This window comes from Adiantum capillus-veneris, chromosome 13, assembly GCF_014529385.1.
Source record: "Adiantum capillus-veneris isolate H3 chromosome 13, ASM1452938v2, whole genome shotgun sequence".
In the NCBI taxonomy this organism is placed as follows: domain Eukaryota; kingdom Viridiplantae; phylum Streptophyta; class Polypodiopsida; order Polypodiales; family Pteridaceae; genus Adiantum; species Adiantum capillus-veneris.
The window spans coordinates 95557277-95572736 of NC_140943.1; the positions used below are offsets into that span (position 1 = coordinate 95557277).

A 15460-nucleotide genomic window follows, 5' to 3' on the forward strand; every position below is an offset into this window, starting at 1 on the left:
GCCTACGTCCTCAGAACCAGGACGTACATCAATGCCCTGCGCAATGTTCCAGACGCCTTTTCACACAAGAACATGTTGCATCATATAAGCCCACATAGGGTAGTTGTCTCGTTGTTGTTGTCAGCCATGGTAAATGCTGCACCTGATGTGAAAATGCCCGAAAATAGGAGAAACGAAGCGCGAACAACACGTGCTATATAGCACAAATCGTAGAAGACCATAAGGCACCTGTTATGCATACTGCCTGTAGTGGAAACGGAGGCCGAAATGAGCCCGAATCGAATTATTTGTCGACCTACGAATGCGCGCCAAAGCTCACTGAAATCGGAGAAAGTGAGCAGGCGTGTACTGGAGCAGCTGGCGACTAAGCCCGAGAGGACGCAACCTGCTCTGATACCAATTGTTGGAATTAGGGTTGCAAAGAAATGCACACAGCGTGGAGAAGACGAAGGAAGCTCAAGGCACACAGTAGAGAGTGTGTTACTTAGTGTGCAATGGAAAGATAGATAGCCCTAGAGTGATGGGTGTATATACATTGCTCGGGGGAAAAAACCTCCTAAAGAGGGAAAAAATGCCCCGGCGGTCCTAGTGTGTTCACACACATCACTACCACATGTATATGGTAACACGACGTAGCTCTTCATGAGGTTAACTGTTGCACCATTTGGCCGGTTGTTGAAGAGTCTTTGGTTGGGGTTACATGTGACTCCATTGGGTTGGCCATCGAGGAGAGCATCTTTGATGAGGTTAACTGTTGCACCATTTGGCCGGTTGTTGAAAAGTCTTTGGTTGGGGTTACATGTGACTCCATTGGGCTGGCCATTGAATGGCCATTATTCTTAGCAATATTGTTTGGGCATTTATCTACATAGTGAGTGGTGACCAAAATAAAAGCACTTAAAACTTCTCCATGAGATCATTTATCCATGCCACCAACGTAGCTCTTGAGCCTAAGAGGCTCGAGACTCTTGTGAAGAAGACTTTGAAAAGTCTTGAAATTGGGTATGAGCTTGTCGAGTAAGATTAGGCTAGAAAAGCTTCAAACTCCTTCAAGTAATCTAAAATTTTGCCTTCAAAATCAGGGTTGGGGAGGGGGGGGGTGGAGCACCCCCAAGTGAAACTTAACCAGTCACTCCGCTTTGCATGGTAAAGGGCACCTTGCAGGTGCTAGAGCCTAGAATGGTACGGGGTGCTTCCGAGATCATTTGAGGGCCCTCCCAAGCCACCTTTAGAGGGCCTATGGGGTAGCCCTCTTAGTGTCATGGCTTTTAAGTCCTGCTGCTCATAAGAATATGTACATGGGATGATCATCGACCACTTTTGACTTTGCAGCAGGTGCCACGTGGATGGCCCACAGGTCACGAGTCTCCTTCTCCAAAGTTCTCTCAAGACCGCCCAGATGAGGTCTGTGGATACGATCAGAGCGTGCAGTGGAAGGCAAGCCAAAATGTTCTGTTGCCTATAAAATCCTCGCTGGGTTAGTTCCATCATCATCAAACCAAGAGCAGGCCGACAGAGCAGACAGGCGCAGCACCTCACGTCCATCCATGGAAACTTCCAGAAGGCAGCACTGCGTGGGCCACCGCCATTTCCGCCATATCCACGGCGCCCATCTTCCTGCACACCATCACCGTCCCCACATGAATATGGGCTACGAGTCTAGTGGCCCCTTCGGCGCTCCTGCCCCGCCCAATATTGAACCAGCTGCATCAGGCATGATGAAGCCTCACCATTTGGATGCCCACATAAGCCCCTTCTCCGCTCCCTCCCATATGGCACCTCCACCAGCTCATGTTCCTCATCATGGCTTGGCTCCCATCAATCCTGATCATCACGCCCCTGCTTTCCATGTTCGCCCTCATGCATTACACCTCAACCGTGCCCGTCATTTCCATCCTCCTCCGCCTGCAGCAGCACCTCTTGCGCCTGGGCACCACGCCAAACACCTTCATCGCCATCGCCACCACCCTCCTCAGCCTCTTCGGGGCCACCCTTTCCACACACCTCAGGCGCCATATCCAGGAGCTGCAGCTCCTGCGTGATCAGCTGGTAGCGCTTCCATGCTCCTCATATTCAGCCATCGCTACCATCAATATAGCCATCGCCATCGCCACTTGCCACCTTCCTCGGATCCTCCGCCTCTTATGAACACCCTATTCTTTACTCAGCTGTTGCAGCTCATGTGGCAGCTGTGATATAATAATATACAACTTTTAAGTTTTCAAGATCTGTCTACACGTTAATTTTCAGGCACTAGGCTGTATAATATTGTTTGATGCATATGAGTGAGAGAGAGAGAGAGATATGCATATTGTTTTCAAGATCTGTCTACACGTTAATTTTCATTTGAGCCAACTGGTAAGTTGCAATTTACATATTCTCGATCTGAAGTGCCTCAGCACTGTTTGACATGGACTATTAGATGAAGTACTAGCAATGGAATTGACGTTGCTAAAGTGAAGATGTTTTTCACGAAGCTCGGACGTCGTCTAATTTGTTCAAGTTTACTTTTTTTGTACGTGTTTACTTTCCCCTTGGTTGACTTCACTTCATGAAGAAGTGGAATGACTTTGGTGACAAGAAACCCCACGTGGAGGCGTAGTTAGACCATTGGGCTACCATGTCTGAGGTTTTGGGTTTGAATCCCCGGCATGAGTACACGGTTGTTCAACCTGTGACCTTTTGCCAACTATTGTTCTTCCTCACGGTGTGTGCGCAACATTGTGTGTCGTTGATCCCATCACCTACGGATCATTAAGACCTTATATTAAACAGGAATGTTCGGGAAAAGTGTGTCCTAGCTTATAATCGTGCAATTTGAAAATGAAAAATTCTTATGGAGAGGAAGAGGAAAAGGAAAAGGAAAAGGAAAATCCCACATGTATTCAAGGAAAAATAGTGTAAACATAATGAATTAGGTTACTTTCTCAAATTTTTCTTTTTAAAAAATCACAAGAAGAAATTATGTATGGTTGCAAAAATGATCTTTCTCAAATCGGTCCTCATCGACCAATCATGCTTTTTCAATTTACTAAATTTTAGCAATGCATGGTTATTCAAATCAATAAAGACCTTTTTGAATACACACTTTTTAGGTTTGCAAACATGAGCTGCACATTTAGGGAAAAAAAGGCCAATGAGATTGCAATTAACATGATCCAGTTATACGCAGGAGAGTTAGCACAACCCATAGCCATTATACATAATCATAAAGGAATGTTCCTTTGATCCCATTCTAGTAAATAACCTTTATTGAAGATACCCAATGTCGTCAGTTCTTTAGAAATAATACTTGAACACATGGTTCAATATCTATGTCAATACCTTGATACAAAGGACTTGGTCATCCTGTTCACATTTAAGCAATTTTTAAACAAGGTGAGTGTCACGGATGCTTGAGAGTCAGTCTTCTTAAGTTTCCTACGCGAAAGCAATACAGAGATTCTCTAAAGTCTTGGAAGATTCTAGAAGAATTGTGAAAGATTGAAGAAAGTTCTAGAAGGTTCTAGAAGTTTGAAGGAGCATCTAGAAGTTCCTAAAACATTCTAGAAGCTTGAGAAACAACCTAAAAGGGTCTTAACCTCCTTAAACTTGCATTAGGAGAAAGTTGGATTCACTTTTGGGCCTTTCAGTTTTAGAGAGAGAGTGACGCTCGACCAATGAGGAAGAGGCTAACGTTACGTTGAAAATCGACATTTTGGAGTCAAGCTCTTTTAAAAAAAAGGAAGGAAATATTATTTTTGTTCATCAAATTGCACAATTTCATGCTTTCAATGCATAAATGCCGTTAGTCGTACTAACTCTGTACCGAGGAATTTCAGAACTTTCATTGAAGACTCTATCTAGTATCTTTGTTCCCGCCCAAATATGACTTTGAGTAGCTCTACTTCCCTCTCAAAACTTCTTCCCTTCTTCATATTTGCGCTAACTTTTTTGTGTATTCTACAGCACACCATATCTATTTCTCGAAGGCCTAGCACTACCATTGACTCTGTTAGCATTTTTAACAGTTATAATACAGACGATCAAGCATGGATACCATCTCGAATAACTATCGGAAGTTGGGTTCTACTGCAAACTAGGAGGAAGAAGAGGAGGCAACGCAATGATTTCGTGGAGGCTTTCAAGGGACAAGTTAAAGAGTTTAAAGTGTGTGCACAAAGCAAGCAAGTGAAAGAGGTCCTCATACAACATCTTTCCAGCACGCAGACTTAAGGTTGCAAACATCTCGTCCAAGTTTTCCAAGGCATCGGCTCAACTGTAAGTTATTTTGAGCATCTCGCTTAGTGCATGATTATATTCGAAGGTTAAGTGGTGGATATCATCTTTGGTATGTTTCAGATATTTCACTACAACACATCGCGCGAATACCGGCACGTGTATCGACGGGATTGAGTTTATTTTTAAAATGAACTAAGTCGGTATACGCGTCGGTATCCGCCTCAGAATCGACATGCTTATATACTCGTCGCTATATTATGCGTCAGTATAAACGCTTGCATACACGTCGGTATAAGCGCTGAAATACACGCCCAAATAAGCTATTATATATGCGTCGGTATAACCCTCTAAATTGACGATTATATACGCGTTAGTATGTTCGTCTAAATACGCGTTGGAAAATATAGGTCGATTTCGACGCATATAGCAGCGCCTATATCGACGCCAAAACCTGCAAAAAAAATTTGGACAGAGAGGGTTGGCTGTTGCTGCTGCATATACTGCAGCAACAGAAACCAACCCTCTCTGCCCAAAGGAAGAGTGCAAAAGCAACCGCACTCCACCTTTTCGATTTTTGGACAGAGACAAGTACTGAATGCTGCCGCATGTGCTGCAGCAGCAAAAAGCAGCACTCTCTATTCAAAGGAGAAGTGCAAAAGCAATTGCACTCCACTTATGTGCAGAGAGAGTTAGTTGCTACTGCTACATGTACTGAAGCAACATAAACCAACTCTCACTACTCAAAAGAGGAGTGCAAAAGATACGATAATCTACCACTCCGTTTCTCGCTAAAGAGCGAATTCAAGAACTGTTGATCAAGTACTTATTCAACATTACATAAGCATAAGTATAAAACAATAAGCATAACCAAGTCTTTGTCAACCATAAGCATAAAACAATAAGCATAACCAAATCTTTGTCAACCATAAGCATAAAACAATTGCACAACCAAATCTTTGTTAACCATAAGCATAACCATAAACATAAACATAACCATAACCATAACCATAACCAAATCTTTGTCAATCATAAACAATAAGCATAACCATAAATATAAACATAACCAAATCTTTGTCAATCATAAACAATAAGCATAACAAAACTGAATTGCACCAACAATCGGGGAAGTCCGTTTACAACAAGTCATACCATAACTTCATTTAATTTACCAATCCAAAACCATATCATAAATTGATTACAAACACTTGAGCAAGAAGAATTTTCATGACTTCATTACATAACTCAATCCGTATATAATCACAACATAAATCCATCTATCTGCTAACCGACCATGAACAGATAACAAAAAGTAAAAACATATAACTATAAGTGTAAATGTTTGTATATATACAATCATGAATATACACAAAACTAGCTACCAATACAAATCTATGAACTCTCTCCCTCAAGGCAAGGCCTCCCAGTCGACGGCCTCTCCCTCCTCCGCTAGCTGTGTCAAAAGAGCTACAAGCCCATGCTTGTAGCCATACTTCTCCTCTCCACGTGTAGGAGGACGCTTCATTGCAAGTTCCTGCAAAACCAAACACTTAACAATAAATAAATATGAAAATAACACATATACATTTAGTTAATCAAAGTGTTTTTATGATACTTACAAACTCGTAGCGAAGCGTGTCGTATCCTCCACTCCCAAGGTGTGATGATCCAACAGAATCTAAACGTGCTCTGGATGCCTCTCTCTCTGCTGGAATCGCTTAGGATGCTCCGTCAGCTCTCTACCAATCGCTGTCCACTCCTCTGCGTCCAACCATGCCGGCTTCGGATCATTGTTCCTGAATTTGACTCTGGCCTTTGATCGACGATGTGACATGGTGCCAATCGCCACGCCCAAGATCCAGTCATTCGAGACTTTATCGTACCTCTCTGCCGGCCTGTACTCCCTATGAATGGCCTCAACGATGTAGTTTTTCCTCTCCTGATCCTGAGCATCCCAATGATCCATCACAGAATGGCCAAACTGCACTATGCAAAGCTATCGTATCCTCTGTCGCATGGCCTTTTCGGCCGTATCCATGACCACAGATCCGTCTCTGGTCGTATACACCTTGCTAGGATCATGCTCATGTGATCCCCAAGGTGTATGTGGTGTGCTCGTTGGTGAACTCTCTACTGAAGAGAGCGGTGAACGCGCTCTCGGTGGTGTGGAAGCATCGGTAGCACTGTCACCACAACAACCACCGCCTCCAGAAGAGACACCTGAACGGCGCCTAGACCGTCTCGAAGAAGACCGGCCACTCCTTGGTGTAACTGGTATACTCGTCGGAGGTGTAGTGCTGATCGGACTCGGGGGCACACTAGTCAAGGGGGTAGGAGGCACACTAGTCCTAGGTGTAGGACCAGATGTACTAGGTCTGGAGGTGCCTACACCCCAAAGAGCCTGCGCTTGAGCAATCTGCTCAGGTGTAAACTACGACAAGAAGCTACCCATCTGCTCAGGTGACATGCCAGCCGGAGTGACTGGGAAACTAAAGTCTGGAGAGTATGTATAGTCCTCGTCGGCCATGGCTGCAAAACTTAAATTGAAAGAAAAACAGAAATACCTCAATTCACTATTCAATAACTTAAGCAATACAAATAACATAAAAAACGAAACTGTAACAAAAAACACTATATTTAATTGATGTCGCAAGTGTTCATTACAAATTACATCTTAACAAAAATTAGTGGTCATTCTCTCATCTTCTATGAGAGCTGATGCGCCAAAAATATCTATATCAATATGTACTTTCGCATCTTCATCATCAAACTCCACTTTGTTATCGCTCTCTGCATTTAGGGTGTCATCTCCATGTTCTGATTCTGGCATTTGTTGATCGCTGACCTCTACTTCAAAATCCTCATCCATCTGCCGTGCCTCTTAGTCTTGCAACTGTTCAACCTCTATATCCAATCCTTCACACACTTGTTTGCTCCGTGGAGCAACTTGAATGACAAACAGCCAGTGTGGTTTAGACAAATTTTCTTCATCCTTCTCATTCCATAGTGGATCTATTATGAACGAGTCTTACCATAGCCCGAGCGAAATTTCTCGAGCAAACTAAAACCCGAGCAAGAGAGGCCAGCCAACTTGTGAGCTTATGCAAACATTAGGTCGCTATCCCAATGTGATAGACAAGACAAGTAAGAACAAGCTCAGGACTGGGCACGATATTTTTGCGACATACATCCATCTCCATAAAGGTTTCGATGAGTTTTATTGAGCATGGATGACTTTTATTGCGCACAAACTACTTCTAACAATTAAGGAAAAATGCCAAATGGAACATGATGAAAACTCTCAGAAAAACTAAATGAGGGGAATTTAATGAATTTGGTTTTCAGACCAAATGATTGCTTTGAGGAATCTTATTGAGAGCACCTCCTTTTGTAGATGCCTGGGCAGCCTCTTTCGCTCGAGTTGAGAATGAGCATTGAGTGTGAAACAAGGAGTTACCATCACCACAACATTGGAACAACCCAAGGTACGAGTGGCCAAGCACCTGTGACCCCGCAGATAATTAATAGCCAGCAAGGGATATTGACTGGAAACAATCCTCTCCTTCAGTGCGGCAATGGCCTCCGAGCTCATGCATATGAAGATAGCTGGGATGAGCACGTTTCGAGTTTCTCTTTGTTGTATCAGACTTTGCCTTCTTGGGAGCGGTGTCCTTCACCTTCGTATGTGCAGGCAGAGGAGTCAAGGAAGCTTCAGCGTGGAAACAAGGAAACGCTTCTGATAGCAGGATGACAACATCTGCTAATGGTAGCTTATACTGTGTTGGTACACGTTGATGTCCTCAACAAATAAACACGCAAAGATTTTTGCAGCAAATATCATAGGGGCATCACAGCCAGCTTGTCAAAGAGAATTAAAGTACGTGAGGAACTGAAACCGGCCCTTAGGGCAGTAGGCGTTGGCTTTCACCCGAAATTCTTTACTTTAGAGACACACACAGAGCACTTTGCAAAGGTAACCTGTAACGTGAATTACCACTTAATCACACACACGGCTCGGAAGCTAGAATGCTCCGAGCAGACACCGACAACCTATAGGCCCCAAAATTGGCGCCCCTTTCGGTATTTCTTTATCAAAGGGAATAAAACTTGTGATCTCCCACAAGCTGCCCCGCACAAGCTAGGCTAAGAAACACCTATTCTGGCCCGATTTCGGCAGCATAACTGTACTAGGACGCTTCATAGTAAGTATCCCCACACAATAGGTGACTTTCCCGACGCATACAAACACTTTGCAAAACTTGGCGAGAATCTGCAGCACGCTGAATTCTCTGTTTTTTGCCCCGAAAATGCGCCAGTTCACCTATACAGCGGCCCCCTTGCGTCCCCGAACCTCCTGGGGGTATTAGGGTCCATTTAGGGCCGAAACCCTAAACCTGCAAAAATACACAGCAGGCTGTAATTCCCTGTTTTGGGCTCCGTTTTGGGTGTCAATCGCATCCGTAGCAAGACCTCGAGCTCCCGCACCTGTAGGGCTACTTGCCCTTTGAATCGGACGAGATTTCTGGCGTGAAACCTCTCCGAATTCGCCTGTACCTGCGGGGGCTCTTGCCTCGGCAATCGTGCATGAACCCACATAGCTGTACATTGGTCAAATGAAAAGCCCACTAGTGGGCCATAACATACTGCTCATAGGGGAAAGGAAGCACTCCATAGCTCTTAACCTGTGCAGATTGCATAATGAGGCCTCTCCCAGCTTAAAAATCAGCGCCCATTTTTCTGCATGAGGCAAGTTCATGAATTTTTTCCACTTGGTGCATTTACAAGCATTTGCCCGTTTCGGGTTCGCCGCTTAAAATTATCCTGACCGGTTGCCCAATTGACTTCGCGGCAGAGTTGTAAAATGTTCCCCTAGTCATACCGGAGGTAATGACGCGAACACATTTCACGACCCAAAATAGCAGTTTCCTAAATTTAAGGAGATGCTTCCGTTGGGCTCCCAATGGTCTTCTGACCATCTATCCTCATTGGGACCGCATCCAAAAGTGCAATGTGGTCCAAGTATTGGGTAATTTCAGTTGGTAGTCCCACCTTGACTTTACGCCTTAATTGAGTTCACTTCCTAGTATCCACCAACTTACTAAGTGCGACGGGGGGACCTATATGGTCTTGCTCTGAACCTAGACATCCTCTTACCATACGAATTACAGTGCCGACCACTTCCCGTCTGCGGGTGAAACTACCGTTCACATTGGCCATACAATGTCCGACCATTTGCTACTTCAAAAAGAGGGTCTCAAAAAAAATAAAATAAACCCCATTGGAAAGAAACCAACAACCAAGGTTAGCAGTTGCCACATCCTTGTGACATGGTTAATAACTGCCACGTCCTCGTGACATACCCCCCTCTTGAAATCGCAAACATCCTCGATTGCAGACCATAAATACACGCCACTGATGATCTTGTGCTATTAACACTCTTTTATCATCGCATGTATCCGCAAGAAAAGTCGTAACATACATAGATAAAAATGACTTAATGAGACGTTCATACTTTTGCCATTTCCATCTATGGCACTGAATTCATATGTACATTTGGTGTACTAGCTCTATCATTACCCCTCCTTTGCACACGTTGGGTTCGGGCATCAGTAGGCTGTAACCCAAAGGCTTCAAGGTAAAGCTGCAATACATTTGGTGACTTTGATAGTTCATGCTCTTCCATCCACTTTGCATCCATAGGCGGATAGTTCTTGAACTTCACCAAATAGCGTCTTCAACTTGTCCTTTAACTTTTCTGTCCTTATGTGCCAAAACTTGCTCAGGTACTAGGATCTCATCAAGTTCCTCAACTTCTGGCTGATCCTCATCTGGCATATCTTCTGGCACATCACCCACGAAGGGTCTTAGAAGACTCACGTGAAACACATTATGAATCTTCCATGCATCAGGCAATTTCAGCCTGTAAGCCACATCGCTGATCTTCTCAAGCACTTGAAAAGGCCCATAGTAACGCATGTTGAGCTTAGGAAACAACCGTTCCTTGCCCTTCATCTTCTTTAACCTTGCCTTTTTGAACCTTAACAGAACCCAATCGCCAGGTGATAGTAGCAATTCACGACGGTGATGATCAGCAGCCTTTTTCTGCTTTGCCGAGTCTTCTCCAAGGCAACTTTAATCTTCTTATACATCTCATCCATGTTCTCAACATATCCATCTGCCTCAAAGATCTTGTCCTTTGTATGCAAAATGAGAGGAATCTTTTTGCCGCCTTCAACAATCTCAAAAGGTGCTTTGCCAGTAGAAGAATGCACCGTATTATTGTACGCATACTCAAGCATAGGCAAATACTGTTCCCACTTGCCCTTATTATCTGACACATAGCATTTCAGCAGATCTAAGACAGTAGAATTAGCCTCTTCTGACTGTCCATCAGTTTGTGGATGAAACGAAGACGAAAACTTGAGCATAGTACCCATGTTCTCAAACAATCCTCTCCAGAACAAACTAGTCATGCGAGGATCACGGTCATTGATGATCGATTGTGGCATACCATGGTACTTAAACACATTGTACATGAACAAGCGTGCCATTTGATCAGATTTTATCTTCTTCCTGACAGGGATAAAATGGGCCTACTTGCTGAACCTACAGATAATGGTCCATATACCATCATTCCCTGTTGGCGTCCTTGGAAGATCAAAGATAAAGTCCATAGCAATGCTTTCCCATGGCTTATCCGGAATCGGCAGTGGTTGTAACAACCCTGGTGCCTTTTGCCTGTCAAACTTGACCTTTTGGAAAACTATGCATGCTCGCACAAAGGCATCCACATCTCTCCTCAAGGTAGGCCAATAGAAGAATGTCTCTACCGCTTTAACTGTTGCATCAATGCCACGATGCGCTGCATACGGTGGGACATGACTCTCTTCCATGACCTTATGTCGCAGTGGCCTAGTGACACAAAGTCTGCCATGCATCATCATAAAACCATCTTTGAGGAGGTAGTGCTCGTGATGTTGCCCCTCTTGTAACTGCTCAAAGATCCTTGCAAAATCTTCATCAGCAGTATATTGTTCCTTCATGTCATCTAACTCATGATGATAAGGAATTGACACAGCTGAAATTTGTGGCTTTCTTGATAACGCATCAGCCACAACATTCTTCTTGCCTTCCACATGCATAATCTGGAAGTGGAACATGGAAAGAATGTTTGCCCATCGCATATGCTTTTCGGATAACTTTGAATGTGTCAAGAAGTATCGCAAGGTCTGATGATCTGTTTAGACAACAAAATCAGCACCTAAGAGGTAGTGCTTCCAGCTAGAAAGCGTATGAATCACGGCCAAGAGCTCTTTCTCATAGACTTGCATAGTCCTCTCTGGCCCTTGCAAAATTCGGCTTTCATAAGCTACTACCCGTCCATCTTGAATTCGCACTGCTCCAATGCTACTGCCACACGCGTCACACTAGACCACAAATGACTTCCTAAGATCTGGCAAAACAATAACTGGATCTGAAGTCAATTTTTTCTTTAAGAGACTAAAAGTTGAAATCTCTTTTTGGGTCCATCTGAAAGTGACCTCTTTCTTTTGCAATGCGTTGAGGCGGTCCGGGGCGGGCAACAAGAGAGGCGACCTCTAAACACCCCTCAAGGCTCCCGTGCTACTCAATTGGGGATGGGGCAACCACAAGCACAACACAACAACAAACCCACTGCCAAACCCAAACAAGATAGGGGCACCACCTAGTTATGGTATGCGAACTAGGACGCAAGAGATATTTTGGCACAACCAAGAAGATGCACCACACAACACACACAAACAACCTCACACCAAGACACACACAAACTGGACGAGAGAGAGCTAGAGCAAAGGGAAGAGAGAGAGAGAAAAGGATCTTGCGTAATACCTTATTTGTGACTTGCAAATGGAGATGATTTGTTAAAATGCTATCGTAGAGCTTGTACAAAACTCACTCAATGCTTAGTGATTGCTAAACATTGCCAAAACACACACACACACTGTCTTAGGGTGTGGGAGACCTCTCACCACAATACCCTCTTACAATGGACACAAAACTGGCAATGAAAAACACACTAAAACACTTTCTAAAATCAAGATCAACCGATAAAAACTCAAATACACAAGTCACCTTGAATTCACCAAACCGTATTGCACAAATGGAAGGACGAAGATTTGAACGTTGAATCACGCCTTTGATGCACCAAACCTCAATTTATTGATGATGAAGGAGCATATACAATAGTGGTTTTGAGGTTTGTAGAACTCACGCTCTCTCACTTGCAATGTGTAGCTTGAAGGCTTCTCTCACACCAAGAGTGAAGCTCACAAGTGGTTGCTACACCTAAGTCTCTCCTCACGCATAGAGTGTTGGGGTGCTATGTGAGATGTTGGAGGGTTTTACAAGAAGGAGAGAGGTCTATTTATAGGTTTTAGAAGCCTTGATTAGGATTAAGCCTAATCAATTTTATTAGGAAAGATCAAGGATTATGAATTTTATGAATTTCAAATGAGAATGGGGTCTCTCTTTTCTCTTGAGTCACATGGATGTGATAGTAAGAGAATTATTGATGTGGTGAAAGGAGAGAAGCTTCCATGGGAGTGAGTGAATTTGGTTTACTTGTGCGGTTGCCTACTCCATATGTTGATAGTGTGGGTGCATTTTTACAAGAGAAGTTAGTTGTTAGTGGTAATAATCACTAGAATTGTTAGTGATACATTTACAATGGGTAGGATGAGTTGATTTGATGAAGGAAGAGGGGTGAATTAAAAGAGAATCATTGAGATGGTGAAGCTTTGAAGAAGCTTGAACTCACCCTTGTGTAGATTGTGGAAAAAATGACCACTGGTCTTCTTCTTCTTCTTCTTCGCTTCTTTACGCCGCCGCCACGGTTGACCACCACGATGAAAAGAGGATTTGTTGATGAAAAATCCTCAATTTGCAGAAGTTATCATGGTTAAGATGTTGAATTTTAGATATTTTTAGGAGAGGTAAATGAAATTGTAACATAGAAGCAATAGAGAGAGACATGGAGAGGGTGTATGTATGTAGAGGTTCATAAAAGAACTATAGGGATGAGAGAGAACGGTAATGGTGAAGAGGGTGGGAGAAGCCATGGAAATTGCAGGTTTGAGTGAGGGAAGGAGAGGGAGGGATGTGTAAGAGTGAGTAGGTGTGTGGAAGGGTGAGAGAAGACTATGGGCTACTTGTGAGAAAAGTGGGCAGATTGGGGTCCACTCAAAAAATAATATCTCACCGCTGGTAGCTCTAAAATTCATGAAAAAATTTGAGGTGATTACTCAAAGCGTGGACTACATTTTCTCTTTTGACCACTGCTCCAAAATCGGAGTGGAGATAGGTGCCAAAATTCTCACCAAAAAGCCTTTTTTTATGCCTGCAAAAGTCTTTTAGTGGCCCCCTCCTTTGTTGAATTTGTACAATGCATCCAAGAGTGAGCCCCTCCTTTGTCATATCATAATACAAAGCATCCAAGTTGCCCTTGACACATGCATGGAGGAGGATTATTGGTGGATAAAGAAATATATACATGGTGGGACTAGTGTATGGGCTATTCATGGACTTTAGCTCAATGAGCACATGGTGTTAGAATAATGAGTAAAAATAATAATAAAAATATGGAGGAGTTATGGATATGGAAAGATATTGGAATCATATGATATGGTCCCTCTTTGAATTATTTTGGGTGAAAGAGGAAAAGGTATGCAAGTAAATAATATAATAAAAGTAACCAATGAGTAGAAATCAATTTTTTGTTTTCACGAGGTTGAGGGTGAAAATGTGGGGGTGATTTGTATAAAAGAAAAAATATAAGGTTAGAGTATGTACATATTGGCAAAAAATATAATTATGGTGTAAGAGGATGAAAGAAGGTGTACATAGGTTTAATAAAACACACACCTAAGTAGAAATATTTAAATAAAATACCAAAATAATTATAAAAAATCCCTACATTTAGGTCATATATACAATGAAATATTTACACACAAAGAGGCCATAATATACTTTTATTTTTTTATTATTTTTATTTTTTTGGCTCAACTAGCCCAGTGACTAGCTAGCTGAGGGTTTTTAAGAAGATATGGGAAAAGCCCCCTAACTCACACACGCCTATGTACAGTGAAATGGTAGGGATAGCCATAGAGTTTGGGTGAATTTGGTAGGATGGAGTAACTTACTATGACAATTATGGAGAGCCGAAAAACGGCTATCATTAGCCTCCCCCCTTAGATAATGGTACATTCATGTACCATTTATCTGATCATACAACATGTATAGTATGTAACGTCTGTCTTTGTCTGCTCTTATCTTTGAAGAACCTTTGTTGTATGATTAAAAAACCTTGTGTGATATAGAAGGTTCTCCGAGCCAATAGCAAGATGAAATGAAGTGACGGAGTAAACCTCCTCCATTGAGAAAGTTTCCATAAGCATCCCCCAGGATCAAAGATCTTGAAATATCTTTCCCAAAGCGAGATGTATGGTATGGAATCACTTACTGATTTCGGTTGAAGAAACTTGTAGATTTTACTGTTGTCCATCATTGCATCTATCACTATGAATGTGATATAAAAGATTGGTTGCTCTTCCTCCTGTGTAAAGTTGATGTATCTGCTACGATCTTCAAGAGCTTGTATGAGCGAATTCCTGAACTGTAGCTCATAAAATTCATTCAACCTGGGTAGGCTCACCAAGTCAAAAATTATATGGCCTTCATGATTTAGGAAAGCTTGATCCATGCTTCCAGCTGCTATTGGAAGGTATTGCAAATAGTTTACCACATAAGTAGATAATAGATGAAGGTTTCTATTGCTTCCAACACATTGGAAGAGAATAGATTTTGGTACCGATTGATGAAATATCCACATGTAGCAATCAACAAGTTTTTCATCTATGATGAAGACCAGAAGCATCATAATGTGCGACCTCCATACACCAAAGAACCAAATGAAGAAGGTTTGGAAACCTCCGTTCATCACCAAGTATTCATGTCCTCCTCCGCTTAAGAAGGTATGGTGTCCCCGATGAAAGGTATATGTGAAGAGAGGAGAAGTTGACTTTAAAGAGGTGAAACCCAATGTGAAGATGATTGGGACTTCAAAAGCTTGGATTTTCTTGCTAAGAGATTGTCCCATGAATGAAGAGCCACCCACTAAAACACCATTGGAGAGAATGATACCCTTTTGATAGTTTCCTTTTATGATTTTATCTTTTACTACTCTCCCATGTTCTTCATCCCCTTC

The 15460-nt window shown here is 42.7% G+C and overlaps 1 protein-coding gene across 1 annotated transcript; it reads left to right on the plus strand.

Annotated features, from left to right (window-relative positions):
- Positions 1 to 1484: 1484 nt before the first annotated feature.
- On the plus strand, positions 1485 to 2225 carry LOC147444478 (uncharacterized). The gene has a single exon (XM_086527866.1). It carries the CDS (start codon positions 1548 to 1550, stop codon positions 2040 to 2042), a length of 495 nt encoding a protein of 164 aa, XP_086383992.1. The 5' UTR covers positions 1485 to 1547; the 3' UTR covers positions 2043 to 2225.
- The last annotated feature ends 13235 nt before the right edge of the window (positions 2226 to 15460 follow it).